General features: G+C 41.8%; 1 protein-coding gene across 1 annotated transcript; it reads left to right on the top strand.

The window, feature by feature from the left end:
* klhl20 (kelch-like family member 20) lies at positions 1–22,102 on the top strand. The gene is made up of 14 exons (XM_030752227.1): positions 1–130; positions 3,183–3,246; positions 5,851–6,108; positions 6,222–6,330; positions 7,029–7,235; positions 11,931–12,089; positions 12,299–12,393; positions 12,560–12,675; positions 12,873–13,056; positions 13,148–13,291; positions 13,523–13,656; positions 18,736–18,944; positions 19,058–19,164; positions 19,596–22,102. Exons 2-14 carry the CDS (start codon positions 3,224–3,226, stop codon positions 19,678–19,680), a joined length of 1,830 nt encoding a protein of 609 aa, XP_030608087.1. The 5' UTR covers positions 1–130; positions 3,183–3,223; the 3' UTR covers positions 19,681–22,102.
* Positions 22,103–22,516: the final 414 nt, after the last annotated feature.

Here is a 22,516-nt window from a genome sequence, read left to right as displayed (position 1 = left end):
GTGGCGCTTGGCATTCGGCATGCGCATATTACCGAGGAAGAAAATCTGCGGAGTTAACTAACCGAGGCTTAAAACTGTAAACATAAAGAGCCCAGGCGACTTGTGTCTATGCTTGGGATGGAATTCTAAGGTAAAACCTGTCTCATAGACGCCTGCTTCTTTACTACGTAGTTGTCACTACTTACACTATCCGCATATGCCGCGCACTGCTGACTTAATGTTAGCACTCCAGTTTATAATATTCAATCCGTGGTTTGTGAGCTGATGCTAAGACAGCATCTCCGACGGCTAGAGATACTCTAAACGTGTTGGTTTACGGGTAAATGTTTGTTTATAGTTGGGTTTTGTTGCTTTTGCTTTTATTGAGTCCTTGTAACGTTTGTATTGAGATCGGAATTGCTTACCTCAGTGCTAGCTGTAGCACTAGCCTTCTTACATATTCTCGGGAAGTAAATTAGCGTTAGGGAGCTAGTGCTGATTTTCACAGTTCTTTTGGGACACATTCAACATCGGAAGACGTCAGTCTTTCTGTTTATTTCTGCTTTGGATAGACCTCGCCTAAGCGCAGGTCTTACCACAGCACTGGAAATTATTATTCGCTAACTTGTATGATAACTGCTAAAGCAGCTATCAGCCAACAATTAGCGTGTCTTAGCTAAGCTACATGGCGAAGAGCTAGAAACAATTAACTCTGTGACCTGCCTTGTGTTAACGTACACTGCTAGTGACACTGGGGATATTTTTGAGATAAAGTTTATAATAAAAGCCCGCTAATGGCTGGCTGATCCCGTGCAACGCTATCCATTATGCCTTCCGTCTTCCCACTTGTCTCTGATTAGGATAATCTAATCTAGTCCAGCAGCTGGCTGAAACACTGAAAACCTCAGTGTTTACATGCTACAGGAATGAGAAGGAAAAAAAAGAATGTGTGTAGATGTGCAGGAGGGACTGTGGTTGTTGAGTGAGTGGCATCAGCTGGAATGAAGGCCATGTTGCAGCACACGAAAAATGAGCGTGTTTGATATTATTATATATTAACTGCCTATGATGAGATTTAATTGTTCATTAACCGAGGATACCAGAATTCCGTTCACCCATCCTTGTAATTAGGGATGTCATGAAATGTAATTGTCGGTACCTATACCAATAGCAGTTAAAATGTTAGCATTATATTTTGTTGACAGGACATGGAGTAAACTGAACTATTCTATTCAGTCTTTTTACCTCACTAGATACTGAACACACAAAGCATGTTATATGGGAGTAGTACACTCCAGAGTACCAGTGTTTGGGTCATAAGACTGTCAAAAAATTTAAATGGACTATTGGTATAAAAAACAAACACAGAATAGGCATTACGTAGAGCCCAAATGATTTAGTATTTTAAAAATTATCCAATATATAGACTTATGAGTGGGGGTCCTTGGCTATCGGACATCTGTTTGTTAGTGCTAATAGTAAAGCCCGCTTGCTAACTGTTGTGATAGCGATCAGTTCCGATAGGGAACTGGTGAAATTCTCAGCCCTCAGCTCCAGGTGATCAACTGCCGGCTAGAGCCCAGAAACTGCAACATCAGCACTCATAACATGGTTGAAGGGTGTCTCTCCTTTACTGTAGTATTGTTAATTTGTCAGGCGTTACAAATGCAGATACTGATAAACTGGCAAATAGTTAATATCTGCCTACTGATAAATCAGTCAGGCATAAGTCAAACTTATGCCTGTTGGCAATAAGTCAGACTTTTGGGTATTGGAGTCGGCCAGGGCTGCCCTTTGTCAGTGTCGAAGCACTGGTTCATCGTGGTAAAGAGGGTGAAAGCTGTTGATTTACTGGTCAAAATATGTCTCTGCTCACCTTTTCTGCAGTGATTTGTTGACATAATCGATGAACAACATAATGATAGTGGAACAGAGGGGAGGATGGAGAAAATGAAAGAAAATGGAGACAATAAAATAAAACAAAAATAAAGTTGAGCACAGACTGTGCAAAGCAGAGCTTTCTTCCACGGCAGCATGACTGCAACGCTGTACGTTTAAAACGATTACAGTTATGTTAGCTAACAAGTGAAGGACAATGGGAGCAGCTACGTTGTCTCCAATTTTCTTTTTCTTTTTTTTTTTTTTGCATTAATATTAGTGTTCATACTGAATAGTAAACCTCTCCATGAACCAGATTGTCTGTAAACTTTTCAGGTGTTTTGGATGGAAAAATGTTTTTGATTTAATTTGAAGCCTTATTTGAAATTTTGGACGGAGGCCATTTTTATTTACTTATTTGCACATTATATTTACTTCAGATGACCGGGGTGGCCCCATTGGATTTTCTGGTTTTTAAGTGTGTCGTAGCACTCTTGACTTTGGGAACCACTGGTATTTACCAATTGTTGAACATTAATAGAAAGGTTTACATAAGTGTACTAATGATAGAACAGATGTGGAAAAATATCTTTCAATATTATCCATCCATCCATCCATCCATTTTCTTCCGCTTATCCGGGGCCGGGTCGCGGGGGCAGAAGCCTAAGCAGAGAAGCCCAGGCTTCCCTTTCCCCAGCCACCTCCTCCAGCTCATCCGGAGGGACCCCAAGGCGTTCCCAGGCCAGCCGAGATACATAATCTCTCCAGCGTGTCCTGGGTCTACCACGGGGCCTCATCCCGGTGGGACATGCCCGGAACACCTCACCCAGGAGGCGGCCAGGAGACATCCTAATCAGATGCCCGAGCCACCTCAACTGGCTCCTTTCGATGTGGAGGAGCAGCGGCTCTACTCTGAGCCCCTCCCGGATGGCCGCAATATAATTGAGTGCAAAATGTCCCCACACCTAATTATAGCCTCCAGCTGACTACAGAGTTCACTAAGTAAGCACGCATGCACGCAGTGTCAACAAAACCCATACAAAGACAGGGTTTTATTGCAGGGTCATAATTTGATAGCAGTAGATTGCACCGGTCTGGTCTCAGTCTTGTTGACAGAAGGGGCTAATTTGGGATGGAAGGATGGTGGTGTGGCATACAGTGATTAATCTGCTGTCACAAGAGGATGTAATTGTTTTTTTTTTTTATTTTCATCAGCAAACAGGAATAATAAATCACATTTATAAGCATACTTGTCTTTCTCTTGTATTTGTGGGAGGTCAGACCAACTGCAGGAAATGTTGATGTGTATTGTTTTTATTTCACAGATTAACTTGAAGGTGTGGGATCAAACATTGTTCTTCAGTGCATGGATGCAAAGCCAATGCGCAGGTAGGTGTGGTGGTAGTTTATAGGAAGGATAAGCAAAAATATGTTGCTGTTATTTACAGATTATTTGATAACTGTTTACCAGCCTTTGTTTTAGTGGTCATATCATGGCAGATGTGGTTAAAAAAATTCTGCTGCTTTTGTTTGTATTGGCAACATTTAGGGAATGATATAGGTATATGGGGATTCTAAATATCACATCATGGTGTTCATCCAAATATGTCACAGTTGACCTCTGACCTCATTTTTACATTTCACATCTGCCTCTTTTTCAATTTGACCTTAAAATAAATTTTAAAGTATTGTTGAGAAAGAGAATGAGCTGCCTAGTTAGGTAGAAAAATACTGTACTATACTTTTATATAATAAGCTCAAGCTATCCATGTCCAGTTAATTACAAATCATTACCTATTATCCTTGACCTGCTCCTATATAATGTTTGTGTAATCAATCTGTCATGCTGCCCTTACTTTACTGCACTACAGACTTCTTAAAGTATGTTTAAAAAGAACAAAGTAAACAAAATAAATATATTCAAAATACAATATTTTTCCCTTAAAACTAAATACCGCCTAGAGAGTGAGCTGCCTTGGTGGAGGTTTGTGCTCTCAGAGGGATTCTTGTTACTAATTTGCTGCTCGCCTATTATAGCTATGTTATTTACTGTACTACTCTGACTCCAGTCTTTAAAGGGGTACACCTACTTAAGCATTTTAATTTTATACTTCCACTATGTTAGGGCACTTAGAATGACATAATGAAAGGTCAGCATGTTCTGAGTGAAAGCAGCAGGGGTCCAGTGTATCTTGACCTTTTTCTCTTCTGTAAAGTGCCCTCAGTCCAACAGTTTCTGGGAATATAGATCAGGTATTTTATTAGATCCTTTCACTCTGCAAATACAAACTTTTCTCAGACTGCACAGCTCCAGGTTTTATTGCTGAGTCGTAGTAAAAAAAAACTTATTTGATGTTCATCTTTTAATACCACAACTGATTTGTCTTGCTGATGACTGCTGAGTTGCCTTGGATTACACTGCATTTTATATTTTCACATTATAATGTCACTGAATAGATATTTTTTTATTCATTGCATTTGATAGTTAAAACGTAACCATTTTTTTTTTTTTTTTTTTTTTTACACAACTAAGATTTAAATACCTGGCTTGAATATATTGAAAATATTAAATGATTCAAAAATATCTTTAACAAAGGTAACAGATGTATAAAAATATAACTTCTCCCATCTGTAATAATAATGTCACAAACTAAACAGGATGTGTGAAATTTTTGGCTGGTACATGAGCTGAAGTGAATCCCAAACCCAAAGTGATTCTGTGTCCATGACTCTAAAAAGATGCAGGGGTACACCAAGTCAACTGATCAGTGTGGATAAGTTTACACTGGCTGTGGCATCTGCAGGGTAGTGACCCAGCTATATTAGGTTCAGCTGATGGCCACAGACTGAGACTGTAGTTCAGGTGTGTGTAATAGCAATAAGCTTATTTCTAATGTCTGTATAATATACATTCTTATTTTATGATCCCTTAAAGTCCATAAGTATCTAAATAACGCAGCACATACCCCAACGTCACAGGGACATTGTTCACAGAAGGAGACAAGTAACAAAATTGTTACATATTCTTTTTTATGATTACTTTTTTGATAAAGCCCATTAACTATTTTGAAAACTCAACATGGCAGCTGTTTCCGAGAAAAATGTTTAGAAGTCTGAAGTCTGTTTTTGTTTTTTGTTTCTTAAATCATTTGCAAATGTAGTTGTGGTATGCAGTAGTACAAGTAATACTATTTGTTCCAGTCACATCTCCTGGATGGATTTGTCACTGGTTACTCAGTTCTCACCTATGACCCCAAAAATCTTGTTGTTTACAGCAGCCCAGGAGTTGGAGCAAGTTGTCTGCTATTTAGAGCAGCAGTGGGCAATTAGTTTTCCTGAGAAGCCACGTAGAGACTGTTGTAGAGGGCTGCACCAATAACCTGAACTTAATTCTGCTCAATATTAATCTTATTTCTTTACTAGCTTCCTGGTGAGACCCTCCACAACAGTTCCAGTTTCTCATGTGACTCCTCAGGAAAATTAGTTGCCCACAGAGTTTAATTTAGGTGGTTTGATCTCTCCTTCTCCGATTGCTTGCTGAAGTGTCCTTGGGCAACATCCTATGGTACCTTAAATACCCTCAGATGCCACACACCTGTGTGTGTGTGTGTGTGTGTGTGTGTGTGTGTGTGTGTGTTTTAATAAAGTGTCTGGCTGTAGCTTGCAGTGTAAAAAGTGCTTTGTGTGCTAGGTAAGAGTAAAAAGGCGCTATATAAATGACAGTCCATTTACCATGGACTAAACTAGGATGAACAGACCACAGAGGATATTAACTGATCTTACGAACTTGATAGTGTAGTTAGATCAGTTACATGGTTTTGCCAATAAAACAAACAGCTGTGAAGCAAAGTGGTGCATCGGTTGCCTTACAGCAAGAAAGTTCTGGGTTTCAGGTCTTTGGACTGATGGCATTCTGTTGAAAAGTTACTATTAAAATGAGCTGTTAAGTGGTCAAATGTAAACTAAGAATATGTTGATGTATGCTGATTTCAGGGCCACCAGCGCACGTCAGGACGCCACTGGAATGGACATCACCAGCCGCTGTACTCTGGGGGACCCCAACAAGCTGCCTGAAGGGGTCCCCCAGCCTGCACGCATGCCCTATGTCTCAGACAAACATCCACGGCAGACCCTGGAGGTGATCAACCTGCTGAGAAAACACCGGGAGCTCTGTGACGTCGTGCTGGTGGTGGGCGCCAAGAAGATCTACGCACACCGTGTGATCCTCTCTGCCTGCAGCCCCTACTTCAGGTATGAGGCAACACTGTGTGGATCCAGATCAGACTGTTTTATTTACAGCAAAGTTCACTTGGAGTGACAGCTGTCAGACCAAAAAATAAATAAAATTTCCTTTTCTTCTTCAGGGCAATGTTTACTGGAGAGCTGGCAGAGAGCAGGCAGACAGAAGTGGTTATTCGTGATATTGATGAGAGGGCCATGGAGCTACTCATTGACTTTGCTTATACCTCACAGGTACGGATGGTAGTACTCTATTAGAATAAATAACCATGTGCCCCGTGAGCAGATGGATGCAGAAGCTTTAAAAAAAAAAAAAAGATTAATATCGACTGAGAAGGAGGAATATGACAACTGCCTGAACTCCCAGAATCCACAGACTTCTTTCAGCTTCAGTTACCACAGATTGTTTTTATTTAACAAATACTACAGTGGAAGGAGTTTCTTTAAAAATCCACCATGAAAATCAGTGACCGAAAGTTCAACAGTTCAATTTATGGCAAATAAAAATCAAACTCAAATAGTTTTACTAAATTGTATTGAACAGCAACAGGTAATCATTTGTTTTGATAGTAGTTAGTTTATTATTATGTCTGTATTAGCTTTCTACCCAGAATTTCAGAATTGCTGTAGCTCTGAATATGATCAGTTATAGCAATAGAGACAAATGTATGCTGGTCTTTTAAAGATATGAACCTGTTATGTTTTTGATGAAAATGAAGGAATGAATGAAGAAAATGAAATGTAATTTTATTTACATGGCCTTTTAAATGGAATTAACATGGAGGTAGGGATGAACAATGCCAGGGAGAAACTGACATGGAGCCAAAAGATATGAATGCATCAGAATAGAGGACTTGTGCAGACGGCACCATGTGGTCAATCTCCACACTCAAAAAAAACTCTATCTGATGTCCTGATCTGCACCCTCTCAGGTGACCGTAGAGGAGGGGAACGTCCAGACGCTGCTCCCTGCAGCCTGCCTGCTCCAGCTTGCTGAGATTCAGGAAGCCTGCTGCGAGTTCCTTAAGAGGCAGCTGGATCCATCCAACTGCCTGGGCATCAGGGCGTTTGCTGACACACACTCCTGTCGCGAGCTCCTCCGCATTGCAGATAAGTTCACCCAGCACAATTTTCAGGAGGTAAGACCCCACATACAACTATCCACTGTCCTTTAAAAAATAAAATCACTGTATGTAATCACTATATAGTGCTACATGTGACAACGCTGCTACAGGTCATGTTAGAGTGAAGGTGTAAAATTGACATTTGGTCTGTATTTTAAAGCTACGTAACCAAACTTTTAAAAGCCTAAATATGTATAGTATAGGCTTTTAGATTATTGTTTTGAATGGAAAGACATACAGCACTATGTGAAGTATTAGATTTCTTTCTATCATGCCACACTGCTTTCAGAACTATACTTAGTCTTTGTTACCCTTTTATGTTGAAATAGATGTTGGGAACATGATGATTCTGGTTACTACAGGAAAATTGGCAATAATGCAGATCCTGTGTGTGTTCAGCTAACTGCTCCTTAGTAAAAGCAGGTAAAACTGAGCATGTGACTCCTTACAGAGTGTGTAAAATAATTAGCAGAAAACAGTCACATGCTCAAAGTTCGCTTTGGTTTCTGTGTTTCTTCTTCATTGCTTGCTTATCCTTTTTCTATGCTTCAGGATATGTGCACATTATAATTAATGCAGTGGTTTGTAGTTTTTACACTTTTTAAACTATGTAATGCAACTTTTAACACATTATATTGTGACTTTAACAACATGTGAATTCGAGCTGTATTTGCATTTACGTTCTCTAGTGTGCACAACAAGGGAGAAACACACCATCAAGTGCAAAGAGGCTACGAAGGAGGAGATGCTAGAATCTGGTGATGTGCAACCCAGATATAAACAGTTGAATACACAAAGCGTTGTTGGAATGCTCACAACTGCAACTTATGGGTTGTGCTTCATATGAGAGGAAGAGTAAACAGTGGATAGAAATTACTGATGCAGTTAATGGTGGGAAAGCTGGGCTCTAAGCAGCTGGAATAAAAGGCTTCACCCAAGATAGAACATCTCAGGTAGAGAATATAGTTTTATTATTTATTATGTTGAGTTAGTTTATCAAACTAACTCAACCTGGTAAGTTTAATAACTAAATTTGAATAACTTGACACTACATAACTAAAATAATACTAGTGTAAAGGAAAACGTTACCTAGATTGCCTTTGTGCTTTTGCATTTGACTTGTGCTCTCACTACTATTGCAGCATAATGCTGCAGCTGACATCTTGTTTCAATAGATTCACATTTCAGATTCGTACTTCAAGAAGTGTGTCATCAGTGATAGTGGCTCATTTACTTAAATTTATAAATGCTGCTGTTTGTTGCAAGCTTCAGTAAAACATTCAGTATTTTACTATATTGTCAGATCTAATGTTCTTGAAATATTGTGTTATAAAAAAATCCTGGACAGTCATATGACTCATGAGTCAAAACTTCAGTGGGAGACATGTGACTTGAGTTTTTTTTTTTTTTTTTTTTTCCCTGTGTTAACCCAGCATAGGAGTAGGAAGCTGTCACAGCATCACATTTAGATGAGCTTCAGAATTTAATGCATGCAGTCAGTAAGCAGATCTGCCCTCTGGTCATAAAGGTTAGAGAGTAGACTAATATAAATGGTCCAGTTATTATATTTAATTCATCATTTAGCATTTAACAGAATGCTTTTGCCAAAGTAATCATGATATTTATGTATGTATGAATTATTATTTTTTTGATCCCTGAGATTCTGGTATCTACTGACTAGGTTTAGGACTTGAGGTTCCAAACCTAATCTGTTGATCAGTGATGTCATTTTAAAATCAGAATGTGCGTCCTCCCAGAGAGATGGCATCTCATTGAGTTGCGATTGTTGGAACACAGATGCAGAAACTTCACTTTCTGGGCCACAGAAAAATGCTAATGTGCTGTAAGCAGAGTTGCAAATGGTTGATTGAATTAATTGACCCTCGTTACCAACTCCCTGGCCATAAACATCCCTCTCAGAAGGCACTTTGCCAGCTGTCCACAGAATGTAGAGAGACAGTTGAACAGCTGTGTCATACAAGCCTTTACTTGAACCAGCTGTCTTATCTAATTATAGGCCAATCTCCAACCTTCCTTTTCTCTCAGAAATTCTTGAAAGAGTAGTTGTAAAACAGCTAACTGATCATCTGCAGAGGAACGGTTTATTTGAAGAGTTTCAGTCAGGTTTCAGAATTCATCACAGTACAGAAACAGCATTAGTGACAGTGGACTCATCTCTGTGCTTGTCCTGTTGGACCTCAGTGTAGCTTTGATACCGTTGACCACAATATTTCACTGCAGAGATTAGAGGATGTCGTAGGTATTAAAAGAATTGTGCTGCAGTGGTTTTAATCATAGCTAATACATTTGTTCGTGTAAATGGGGATTCTTGTTCACACACAGATGTTAGTCATGGAGTTAGGACCAATTCTATTTACATTATATATGCTTCCCTTAGTCAATATTTCTGGAGGGCATAGCATACATGTTCATTGCTATGCACATGATACCCAGCTTTTTCTATCCATGAAGCCAGATGACGCACACAATTAGTCAAACTACAGGAATGTCTTAAAGACAAAGAATTCCTGCGTCTAAATTCAGACAAAACTGAGATTTTTGAACTCGGCCCCAAAAACATAGAAACATGGTGTTTAACCAGACACTTATTCTGGATGGTATTACCTAGAACTGAATTTTAAATCTTTCTCCTGACGTACAAGGTCTTGAATAAATCAGGCCTTATTATTTCTTAAAGACCTCATAGTACCACATTTTTCTCGTAGAACTCTTTACTCAGAGTGCTTCCTAGAGTTTCTAAAAGTAGAATGGGAGGCAGAGCCTTCAGCTTTCAGGCCCTGTTGAACCAGCTCCCAATTTGGATTGGGGAGCCAGACGCCCTCTCTGTTTTTAAGATTAGGCTCAAAACTTTCCTTTTTGATAAAACTTATAGTTAGGGCTGGATTAGCCCATGAACCACCCTCTCTTAGTTTTGCTGCAATAGGCCTACGTTGCATTATTTATCATGTTCAGCTTCTGTCAGAAAATAAATATTTGAGTCAAAATGAACCATATATATTCACTCTGGAGTAAAAATGAACCCTTAAGCTTGACAGAAATATTTACACTCTGATATATGGTGATACTGACTGACATGAAAATTATTGTAAAATGATTTCATATTGCCCCCGCCATCCGTGGGACTTTTTCTCATTTGATGGAAATCAGAGACGTGCAGGGTTATATGAAGGGTTCATAAGGGTTCAGACCAGCATACATTTGTCTTGTCACAGCAGGACAAATACTAATAACATTAATAACTCTGTTCCTGGCAACTAACTGCAGGAAGACCGCATTACATGTCTTGGTTAAATGTAGATTTTCATATTATTTATCATGCCTTATTTTCACTGATGCTGTGTTGAAATGTCTGGAACTCTCAGCTAAGAAAAGCTGTACTTGTTTCTTTGAAAGGTTATAAATATTTTTCTAGTCTAAGCAGCTCTAAAGGGAACCTACAGCACTGTTACAGTGGTAGATGATCACATGATTGGTGTCCAATAGAGTTTTTTTTTTTTTTTTTTCCTTCTTTTGTTTGTTTTTTTTTTTTAAACCCATACTTCTGCTGTATTAACTTTCATTTTGAAAAAGACAGCCAATCAGAAGAAAGCAACATTTTCTATATGAGTCAAAGTAAAATGAATTAAAATTTAAAAAGTGTGCGAATATTCAAACACAAAGTACAAAATTCACTATGGACAACGTACGGGGGAGTGGTGGCCTAGGGGAGAAGAAGACGGTTCATCACTGAGAGGACCCTAGTTTGAATCCTTGAGCTGGCATCACTGTGGGTCCCTGAGCAAGGCCCTTACCCCCCCCCCCCCCCCCCCCCCCCAGGTTGCTCCCTGGGCACCCCCTGGCTGCCCTCTGCTCCACGTGGTGCTGTGTGTACTATATACTCCCGTGTGTGATGGGTTAAATGCAGAGACTGAATCCCACTGCATGTATATGTATGTGACAAATAAAGCTCTTTCTTTCAAACAGGTAAACATGCAACTAGATTAACATTAATAATATAATAAACTAACTATCATGTGCAAAGAATGCTAGTCAACAGTATTGGAGTGATTTGCTTGTCACCAAGACACACACACACACACACACACACACACACACACACCACTGTGGTTATTTTGCCAGTCATTGCTTGAAGTTGCTGAATGTCTTTGGGTTTCTGTGGTTTCTGGTTGCCACATCATTGTGTGGACACCCTTATTTTAACACAAACAAGAGTAGAGTGCCGATGGAGAAGGGCAGAAAGTAATGTGAATGAACTGAAGAGAGCTATTCAGTACAAAAAAAAAAGAAAAGTCAATATTGATGAACTGACAGCTTTGTAGTACTGGTGGTCCAGAATTTGCTTCACTTGCTCCAGAAAGGAGCGTGACAAAAATCATGAAACATCACTGAAGTCATTTTAACAGCATCAGCTACAGCAGTACCTCGTTGCCAGGACAAGCCAAAATATCTGCTGTGGAGAAATAAATGAATGAAAAAGGAGAGCGATTATTCCCGAGAGAGATTTTGCTTTCATTATTGTAGAAATGAGTTTTCACATGTTGTGCTTTTGTGAGAAAGGTGAATTGCTTTAAAAAGTGGGAATATAATTTGTTCGACATTGATGGTAATGAAAATGGATTTGCTGGCTGATGTGCTGAGATGTTTAATGAACTGTTCTGGTTGTCTGTCCTTTGCACTTCATTGTCAAAGGTAATGGAAAGTGAGGAGTTCATGCTGCTCCCTGCCAACCAGCTCATTGACATCATCTCCAGCGATGAGCTGAACGTGCGGAGTGAGGAGCAGGTTTTCAATGCTGTGATGGCCTGGGTCAAATACAGCATCCAGGAGCGAAGACCTCAGCTACCCCAGGTTTGTGGCTGGAAGCCTGTGGTGCCTTCAGTAATGGGCTTTGTTTTAAATCCTCTCAGATTATTTTGTTTTGTCAGTTTAGTTTTGTTTTTCTGATAGCTTGTGAATTAAATTTTTTTATAACTCTCTCTATTTTTTGGCTAATGTTTGTAGTTTGACTTGATTGTGTGTGTGTGTGTGTGTGTGTGTGTGTGTGTGTGTGTCTGCAGGTCCTGCAGCATGTCCGCCTGCCACTGCTCAGCCCCAAGTTCCTGGTGGGCACGGTGGGTTCAGATCCTCTCATCAAGAGTGACGAAGAGTGCAGGTGGGTGCTGTTTTTAAAGGGGAATAGTGTGAGTGAGGCTTCAAGAAATCGCTGCTTTCATGAACTCTGGCTTTCTTTTAAATAGTTTAAGGGACAGTTTAACTGATTCATGGTTAACATAAAATAATAATAAAATAGAATAATAGCTCTTGGGTTGATGTTGCAGAGACCTGGTTGATGAGGCCAAGAATTACCTGCTGCTACCACAGGAGAGGCCGCTAATGCAGGGTCCCAGGACTCGGCCGAGGAAACCCATCCGATGTGGAGAGGTCCTTTTTGCAGGTCAGTACTTTCAGGCACAGAACCATTGTTTACTTTTGTATCAGTTTTTCTTTTTCCAAATCTTTACCAAAGGACTGGTGGTACTTTGTTGACAGAGACATAGTGTGTAAAGTTATTTTAAAAAAATGATTCTGCACCACCTTTGTCCTAACTTCATACTGTCCACTCTCCTGATTTTCCTTTTTTTATTTTTGTAGTTGGAGGTTGGTGCAGCGGTGACGCCATTTCCAGCGTGGAGCGCTATGATCCACAGACCAATGAGTGGCGGATGGTGGCGTCAATGAGTAAGCGGCGATGTGGCGTTGGTGTGAGTGTGCTGGATGACCTGCTGTATGCAGTGGGAGGTCACGATGGCTCGTCATATCTGAACTCTGTGGAGAGGTCAGTCCTTCAGGCTTTCACTGTAGATATTTGCCCTTCTCCAACGATCTGTGTTTGACTCATTCTACTTAAATGCTTTCCTCCACTTTAGATACGATCCTAAAACCAACCAGTGGAGCAGCGATGTGGCCCCCACCAGTACTTGTCGTACCAGTGTCGGCGTCGCTGTGCTTGGTGGCTATCTGTATGCTGTGGGAGGACAGGATGGAGTTTCCTGTCTCAACATTGTTGAAAGGTACCAGAGTTCTTGTGTGCGTGCAGTGTGCTGTCTGGGTTTCCATTCTGATAGGTGGCAGGTCCTGTACCTCACACTGATACTCGTTTACGATTTACATTTCTGAAAAGCAAGTCACAGACATAATGGGAACCTGGTATCTTACAGAATACTATTCTACTTTATATGAATTTCTTTAATGCAAATATGGTTTCATCTAAAAAAAAAAATGCCCAAACTTGCTGTTTTCAGGTATGATCCCAAGGAGAACAAATGGACTCGCGTGGCATCCATGAGCACCAGGCGATTAGGCGTAGCTGTGGCCGTACTGGGAGGATTTCTGTATGCTGTAGGAGGATCTGATGGGACGTCACCGTTAAACACAGGTGTGCACTGAGTCACGTGAAAAAAGGGACTGTATAGAAAAGGATGAAGTGCTAAGTCACTGCAGTTTTTGGTGCTTCAGCTTTGCCTTCATTGACCTGGAGTTTGCTGCTTTTTACCCCTCGGCCTGAAAAAAGGCTGACGGGGTATTGTCGTCACCCCGAACACAATAGCTTGAGATAGAGGTCTAGTCAGAAAGGTATCATATAGGCTTCTCATACTGACAGCTGAGCTGCAGCTACTGACAATCTGACATTTTAGAATTTGGCAGCCTTGATACAATTCATGCACTTTTTATTTTGCAGGTTTCTCAGTATAACATGTAGCTGTGCCAGCACCACTGTTTGAGTCTTTTGACAAAATGAAACTCAAAGCTTTTTCCCAGTTTGCATTCAGTGAATTTTCATAATGATAAAAATCCATCTGCTGTCATATTGCTGTAACTGTATGGATTTTCAGGCCAGGGCACAATTTGATAGGAGAAGTGCTAAAAGATGTTCCATGCTTATTGTTTGATTTTTAGATTTTTATTTTTTTTTTTTATTATTTATTTATTTGCCATTTATATGAATATTGGCTGGAATGTTTTGTCAATATTGCTGCAGTTTGCAGTTAAAATGATGAAATTCAAAGGACTGAAAGAGAGTTGAGACCTTTGACAAACAGCCAATAAAGTATAATCACTGTTTGCTCATGTGTACCGTCATGAAAATGCAGCTAAGAATACTTTGTGATTAACAGAGCGTTCACACATTAAGGCTTAAAAAATTATGTTGACTTCTGGTGACATAGGTGTTTCAGGGGTGACCCGGCAGGCAGGGAATTTATTTATTTTTACATTGATAAGCATTTGTGGCTGCCATGGCATGTAAAATCTGGGGTTTTCAGTGATTGTGAAGGTTACTTATTTTTGCCAGTAAACAAAGTTATGACCGGGGTGTCTGAAACTCACCTGGCAGGGTCACCAGAAGCAAAGCTTTGTTTCTTTTAGACCGGGTAGAATAACTGTAGCCATTTTCATTGTGGGGTTTGAAGGACATATTTTTATGTTTCTGCATGCAGTAATAAACACATCACTTGCTGTCAATAGTGTAGCTAAAGTCATAACGCAGGTAAGAACGTAAGTGTACTTAAGGAATACCACTGTAATAATCTCCAGTGTACACTGTCATTATTGTTGCCTGGTCTACACATATGGTGATGAATAATTTGGACTACCATAATTAGTAAACATAACTAGACAGATGTCAGCTGAATAGCTGAGGATTTAAAAACACTTTCCATTTAAAAAAAAAAAGTTCTTAAGTGACTTTGCCCAGCAGGGAGTAATTTAAGTAAAATACCAGAAGCCCTGGTGAATGTGATGATGATGAAGAATAAGGCGGCCTCATTATGCAGCCTGGTTGTTTACAGATATGGAAAGATGAAAGTTTAATAGATAAGTGTTTATTTGTCACATGCACAGTTATACACAGTACAATGCACAGTGAAATGTATTTTGTACCTGCAGCCATATATACTAGGGCTGCACGATATTGCAAATTAGTGCGATATGCGATATGGAGGTCTAGTATTGCGATAACGATATTGTCGCGATATTTTTTCTTTTTACCTAAAAATGCAATATACATGACCAATAAGAAAAAAAAAATCTATAAAATGTATACCAACAACAAATATGCATTTCAAATGTTGCATTTATTTAACATATAAACAAACATGTTCACATGTTTGTTTGTTTTTCATTTAAATGTTATAGTACATTAGGGCTATATGTCTTGAGAGTAATTTTTTATCTTTAACACTTACCAATTGCCAGATGCAGGCGATGGCCAAAGCACTGCACTCTGAACCAGTTGTTGACCTCAGCAGCCTTCACCACGTTCGCTCCGTTATCTGTTGTGATGGCCACTTGTTTGTGTTTGGGCAAGTTCCAGTTGTTCAAAACATCCCGCAGGGCAGCAGCAATGTTTTCACCAGTGTGTGTCTCGGGGAAGTATGCTACTTATAGGCAGCGTGTAATGAGCTCAAATTTGCATGTCAAAAAGTGCACGGTAAAACTCATGTATGGCTCAGTGGTTCGACTGGACCACAAGTCAGTAGTGCTAGCATAAAAATCCACTTCACTGAGCTCTGCCTTCTCATAAGGAGCGGCAGAAGCGAAACTATCATTTATGTTAGTTTGTGAACTTGCCTTTCGTTTGCTTGACTTTACCGGAGTAGGCTGTGGGTTTTTAGATGTTAAATATACGTTGTAAAGTTCCTTGTGGTTGTATTGAAGGAGGTTTGTCGTGTTTCCTCTTGACATAGCCACGATTTTTCGGCATGACTTGCAAAGAACTTGTGTCTGTGACTCGTCCTGTGTGGAAAAACTGTAGTCGTCCCAAATGCTCTCTGTTTTCGTCTCGACTCGTCTCTTCAATTCCCGCCATGCTTGTTTTCCTTCTGTGTGTGTACGTGCTCCCTGCGCCGCTGAGAGCATGTGCTCGCTCTGGCCAATAGCGACGCGGCACCTTCACATTTAAGGTCGCGCGGGATTGGTCAAAGTGCGGACATAAAGAAAGACGTGATTTATACATTAAATAATTAGAAATTATCGCGCATTTTTTAGATATGCCTATCGCACGTGCCAATATCGCGATGACGATATTTTTTCGATATATCGTGCAGCCCTAATATATACACACACATATAAATAAGAAGAATAAAAATAAAAATAGGTAATTCACACTATACACTATACTCTATATACTATACACTATACACACTTTTATGTGGAATTATAGATTATAAATTATAATATTTACATTGTGCAATAATGGTCCAGTTAGGGCTCAGAGTTGAGCAGACGGATGGCTTGTGGGTAAAAACTCTTCTTCAACCTTTCAGTCTTAGCCCTCAGGCAGCGGTAACGCCGGCCTGATGGGAGCAGGGAGAAGAGAGAGTGTCCGGGGTGGCTGGGCTGTTTTAGGATCTTCATGGCCCTCAGCCTGCACTGCTTGGTGTAAATGTCCTGCAGGTTGGGGAGGGTGGTTCTGATGGTCCGTTCAGCTGAGCGAACCACCCTTTTTAGGGCCATGAAGTCCTGCTTGGTGCAGTTTCCCATCCAGGTGGTGATGCTCCCACGCATGATGCTCTCGATGGTGCAGGTGTAAAAGTTCCTGAGCACCTTGAGTGGGAGCTTGAAGTCTCTCAGCCGCCTGAGGAGGTAGAGACGCTGTCTGGCCTTCTTCACAGTGATGTTTATGTGATGAGTCCAGGACAGGTCCTGTGAGATGGTCACTCCCAGGTATTTGAAAGTGTCCACTCTTTCCACCTCAGCACCACTGATGACAAGTGGATGGTAGTCCCTCTGCTGCTTCCTGCTGAAGTCCACGATCAGTTCCTTTGTTTTGCTGACGTTGAGCAGGAGGTGGTTCTCCTGGCACCAGTTCTCCAGGCGGGTGACCTCTCTCCTGTAGGCTGTCTCTTCATTGTGGGAGATTAGTCCCACAACAGCAGTGTCGTCAGCAAACTTGATGATGACGTTGGACTCTGACGTGGCCTCGCAGTCATGGGTGTACAGTGAGTACAGCAGAGGGCTGAGCACACAGCCTTGGGGGGATCCAGTGTTGAGGGTGAGGGAGGATGAGGTGAGGTGACCCACTCGTACCACCTGTGGTCTGCTGGTCTGGAAGCTGTGAACCCACCTGCACAGGGATGGGCCCAGGCCCAGGTCCAGCAGCTTAGAGACCAGCCTGGAGGGAACTATGGTGTTGAATGCTGAGCTGTAATCTACAAACAGCACTCTCACATAGTTCCCCTTACCAGTGTCTATGTGTGAAAGGGTCTTGTGGAGGAGGAAGGATATGGCGTCATCTGTGGATCTGTCTGGCCGGTATGCAAACTGTAGTGGGTCGAGGGTGGTGGGCAGTGAGGAGGTGATGAATGTCTTGATGAGTCTCTCAAAACACTTCATCCCACAGAGGTGAGTGCTATGGGCCTGAAGTCATTGGGGCTGCTGGGGTGTGGTTTCTTTGGGACTATGATGGACTTTTTAAAGCAGGTGGGAATCACACACAGTTTCAGTGAGAGGTTGAATATCAGTGTAAACACAGGTGCCAGCTGGTCAGCGCAGGTCTTAAGGACACGTCCACTAATACCGTCTGGTCCAGCCGCTTTCCTGGTGTTTACACGTCTAAACGCCCTCCTCACGTCGCGCTCCGTCACAGTGAGTGTCTCCGCCCCTCCGGCCGGGAGCGCAGCGGGCTGTCGGCTTCCCTGACTCGAAGCACGCAAAGAAGTTGAGTTCATCAGCCAGAGAAGCATCGGCACTCACCGGGGGTGTGTGTGGTGCTTTGTAGTCCGTGATGGTGCGTAGTCCCTGCCACAGTCCCCTGGAGTCAGACTGTTGTAGTTGCTGTTCCAGTCTGCGGCCGTAGCGATGTTTGGCCTCTTTCACCGCTCTGCGGATGTTGTATGATGCAACCTTGTAGTCCTCCATGTTCCCAGAGGCGAGGCCGGAGTTGTAGGCAACGGTGCGGGACCTCAGAGCGTCGCGGACAGATTTATCCACCCACAGCTTCTGGTTGGGAAAAGTCCTGATGGTCCTCCTAAGTGAAGTGTCATCAACAACTTTCCCAATAAATCCCACAACAGTTTCCGTAAACTCCTCGATGTCTCCGCCCGCGCTGCTGCGAAACATGTCCCAGTCGGTTGAATCCAACGCACCCTGCAGAGCGGCCTCTGTTTGATCAGACCACCGTGTCACTTCTCTCACAGCAGGGGGTTCCTGCCTGAGCCTTTGTTTGTATTTCGGCATGAGAAGGACAGAGGTGTGATTGGACTTCCCAAAGGGCGGAAGAGGCTTTGCTTTGTAGCCATCTTTGAATGGAGAGTAGCAGTGGTCTAGGGTCCTCTCTCCTCTGGTGGGGCAGTGACCGATAGCTTAGGAATTATATGTGGTTAAAGTCAGGACCTGGAAACACGTACAAAGCAAATCACACTGTTTGTCATGGGTATTCCTTTTTTTCCATATTGATAACTATATTTGAGCACTGTTACTTGAACGAATGATTTAATCTTGCCTACACTTTCCTCAGTGGAGCGCTACAACCCTCAAGAAAACCGCTGGCACACCGTATCTCCCATGGGAACCAGAAGAAAGCACCTCGGCTGTGCGGTCTATCAGGACATGATCTACTCTGTGGGAGGTCGAGACGACACCACAGAGCTGAGCAGCGCAGAGCGATACAACCCCAGGACCAACCAGTGGTCTCCTGTAGTGGCCATGACATCCAGACGGAGTGGGGTGAGTGTGTGTTGGAGAGTCATGATGCTTATGTAATATAATCTATGTTTTAATGCCTGTCTTATATGGTAGTGTGTTGTGTAAGGCCACGGAGTAACTATGTGTGTCTGTAGGTGGGCTTGGCTGTGGTTAATGGTCAGCTCATGGCAGTTGGAGGCTTTGATGGGACGACTTATCTGAAAACTATAGAAGTCTATGACCCTGACGCCAACACGTGGAGGTAAATGGGACTCTAGTAGGATGGCCTTCAATTACTATAAATCGAGTACAGCTGTCAAACACTGAGCTATGTGATATTGATCTAAATATATGTTAAATAAAAAGGTAGCTGTGACATTGTTCACATACTCTAATCAGGCTGCTTGCCAGAGAGAAGACGTAACAGTGGTTGTAGCCACACAGACTAGTCCAGGAAACTTCCAGCTCCATGGTGCAGGGAACAGCTGTGATTGGTACATTCAGGCACACGGTCTGGTGCTTTTCTTAGGGAGCACTTTGATTTGCTTTTGCTTTGCATTTTACGTGGCAGAACATGCATTTTTAATATTGCTTGATCATTTTTATTTAATTGTGGGAAGCCAAAATGTTGATTTGAGATTAAAATTTGATCAGTTAATTAATGGCAGCCCTTGCCTTGCCCCCTCTTTCTAGGTTGTATGGAGGAATGAACTACCGCCGGCTAGGTGGAGGAGTGGGCGTCATTAAAATGACTCACTGTGAATCCCACATTTGGTAATGCCACCCCCGCCCCTCTCCCTCCACACACACTTTCACTTCTCATCAGCTGGCGCTTCTTCTAGCCGACTCTTGTGCCTCCAAAAGAGATGTTGTGAACCAAGTGGGCATGTGAGAACCACGAGGAGGGAGGGGAGGTGAGATGGAAATAGAAGGACAAACTTTTGAACTCGACTTCACCCCCCCAACCCTCAAATTCAAAGTCATTAACTTTGAAATAGCCTGGTTGTCATTACTGACTGACCATGGTCACCATGAAGTGCACTGAGAGCAGAAGTCTACCAAGTACCATTAAACTTCGAGTTTGGACAGGACGGACCTCCTCCCAGTTTTCATTTTCCAAGCTTTGCGGTCTGGATTTGAACCGGTGCTTACCTTTGTCCAAGAATGCTGCTGGGAGTGAGTGTCTTTAACTGCAGCAGGTCCCGGAAAGAAGGCCTTGCTCACCTTCCCTTTGCTTTATATGGCAGCCCCCAGACTGCTGCTGCTGACCACCCACCGCCTTCAGTGAATATGAAGAAAAGCACCCAGTGGACGACCAGACTTTCTCATCATTGTGAGGGATTCTTTATTTCCTGGTGACACAACATTGCATACTGACTGTAAGAGCCCACGCTCCCTCATTCTGGCTGTTTGACATACAGCTCTCCTGGGCCTTGTGTGTAGCATTAAAATGTGTAACAGGCAGTTTCCTTCTGAAGGCATCTGCTTGTGGAAGCTGGATGCCCAGAGAGGAAAATCATATTTTGGGACTGTAGCTGTTTTTTTTTTTTCCTCCTTTAAATTTGAGTCTTTAAAATTTTAAGTTCATTTGGTGTATTTAGAGGAATATAATTCGCCCCGGGGGGACAGAGACACCAGAAATCAGTCATGTTGCTGCAGTGCTTCTGTTTAGATCGCATTTGTGGTCCTGAGTGTTGTGTAAGGATCTCTGCTGCTTACTCCAACTCTACCATCTTGGACTGCATGTTCTGGTAACAGTGACCCTGGAGTTGGTGGCTGTTCTCCAGAACAGAACAAGAACTCCTGCTAAGATGTTGGATTTGGATGAGATTTATTTTTTATTTTTTTGGAAGCACCATCTACCTGGACAGCAATCCAGCAAGTAGGAAAACCAGAAATAGAAAGAACCGAGGGTGGCTGATTAGTGATGAGGTTGTGTACTAGTTATTCAAATACAGATGGCATTGTTCTCTTAGATGGATTTAAATTTTTAAAAGAAAAATGCTAAAATAAGTCACCAAATGTACTTAGGCACCCATTAATAGTAAATACTGGGTAAAAACAACACAAAGTAATTGGGAACACTTAAAGATTTGGCTTCATCACACTGCCTGCCTCATCTTTTGCCAAGAATTCCATCTTGTTTGAATTTCAGCAGGACATGCATACAATTTCAGGAAATTTCCTCGACTTCATTAAATATGTGCAGAAAGAAATGAAGAGCGTTTTAATTGAAGTGCACACAGGGGTGCAGTTGTCAGGTTGTTTCTTTTGGAAAGAATGATGTTGCAAAGGGGGAACCTGTCGGGCCACCCAGTAGCGCTCTGAACCGCAGCATCCGGAAGGATTCACAGGATCGCCTGACTCTAGTGGACACAAGGCCAGTGGTCAAATGTGGACACAGCTGACTGGAGTGTCTGCGTATTATTACAGTAAAGCTCAAAGAGAAATCAAGTTATTTTAAGGATAGCCAGTGCAATTTTAAAAAGCAAAATATCAGTTCATTTTAAAAAGAAATCAGCCTCAGTGAAATATTCCAAAGTCAGGATGGCTTACAGATGGCACTGTTTGTAAGCCATCCGTGTGATCCTCTGGAGAACAGCTTTACCACAACTTAAGCTGCACCAAGGCTCACACAGGGACTCTGTCATTTATTTAAAAGTCAGATAGGACTCTGGTTCTGTAGCCATGATTGATCATTTATCTTCATGTTGTCCCTAATCATAGAAATCAGGCAGCTGTCATGGAAATAGAGGAGAGTAAAATTGGATTTATGTTACTGGCTGTGTGTTGAAACACAGGGAACCTTGTTGTGTGGCTAGCCTTCTACAAATGCAGTAACACAGGATGGACCACAAGAATAGAACTGTTAATGTAAAGTAGTTGCTACATGTGTAGTGATGAGATATTTGTTTAGAGAGCCATAGGTCCATTTTTGTTCTGCTTTCAGTGCCCACATCCTTGCTTTGTTTGTGTAACAGCACCACCTGCTGTGGGATGTTTGTACTGCAGCACTAATGCAGATGAGGACTTGGTACATGGTTGTACAACCAATCTCTCACTGAGTTTGAGTAAATGGGGAAATTTAGTTTGAATGAATCTTCTCAGAATTTATTGCACTGTGATTGGTAATGTATTTTAGAATTTATCTTTTTTTTTTTTCTGTGTGTGTTTCTTAATTATATTTTATAAAGGTGTTTCCAGACATGGGGGGGTGGGGGTGGGGGGTGGAAATCATCACAGGTCAACTGGGGAATCATTTCAGGCATTGCTGCCTCGATGCTGTGCAGAAGCAGATTGATTTTCCTCCAGTGCAACACTACATGTTTTGGCTCACAGCAGCTCTGCACTTGAAACTAGAACGGAAACTGATGCAGACAGGCAGGATGCATCATTTTAACTACATTTTCATAAGCGGGTGACTCCCAACCTGAATGTTGTTAATGTTCAACAACAGGGTCTGTTTTTTTTTTTTTTGGTAGATTTTGGGTTATGTTCTCTCTGCTAGCACAGGGGAGGATTTCAAGAGGCAGAACTGCTGTCTGCTTCTAGTTACTGTTTGCAGATCTTCACTTTAAAATAAAATGAATGTTTATGCTTTGGAAATGCTCATG

The sequence above is a fragment of the Archocentrus centrarchus genome, chromosome 17, assembly GCF_007364275.1.
Source record: "Archocentrus centrarchus isolate MPI-CPG fArcCen1 chromosome 17, fArcCen1, whole genome shotgun sequence".
NCBI classification, from domain to species: domain Eukaryota; kingdom Metazoa; phylum Chordata; class Actinopteri; order Cichliformes; family Cichlidae; genus Archocentrus; species Archocentrus centrarchus.
This window is presented reverse-complemented; position numbering and strand designations above follow the sequence as displayed.

Bases quoted from the DNA above. Each gene is read 5' to 3' on its own strand.
- klhl20 (XM_030752227.1), top strand. From the start codon at position 3,224: ATGGATGCAAAGCCAATGCGCAG. The intron at 6,109-6,221 runs GTATGAGGCAAC...TTTCTTCTTCAG, and splicing joins GCCTGCAGCCCCTACTTCAG to GGCAATGTTTACTGGAGAGC. The intron at 12,090-12,298 runs GTTTGTGGCTGG...GTGTGTCTGCAG, and splicing joins GAAGACCTCAGCTACCCCAG to GTCCTGCAGCATGTCCGCCT.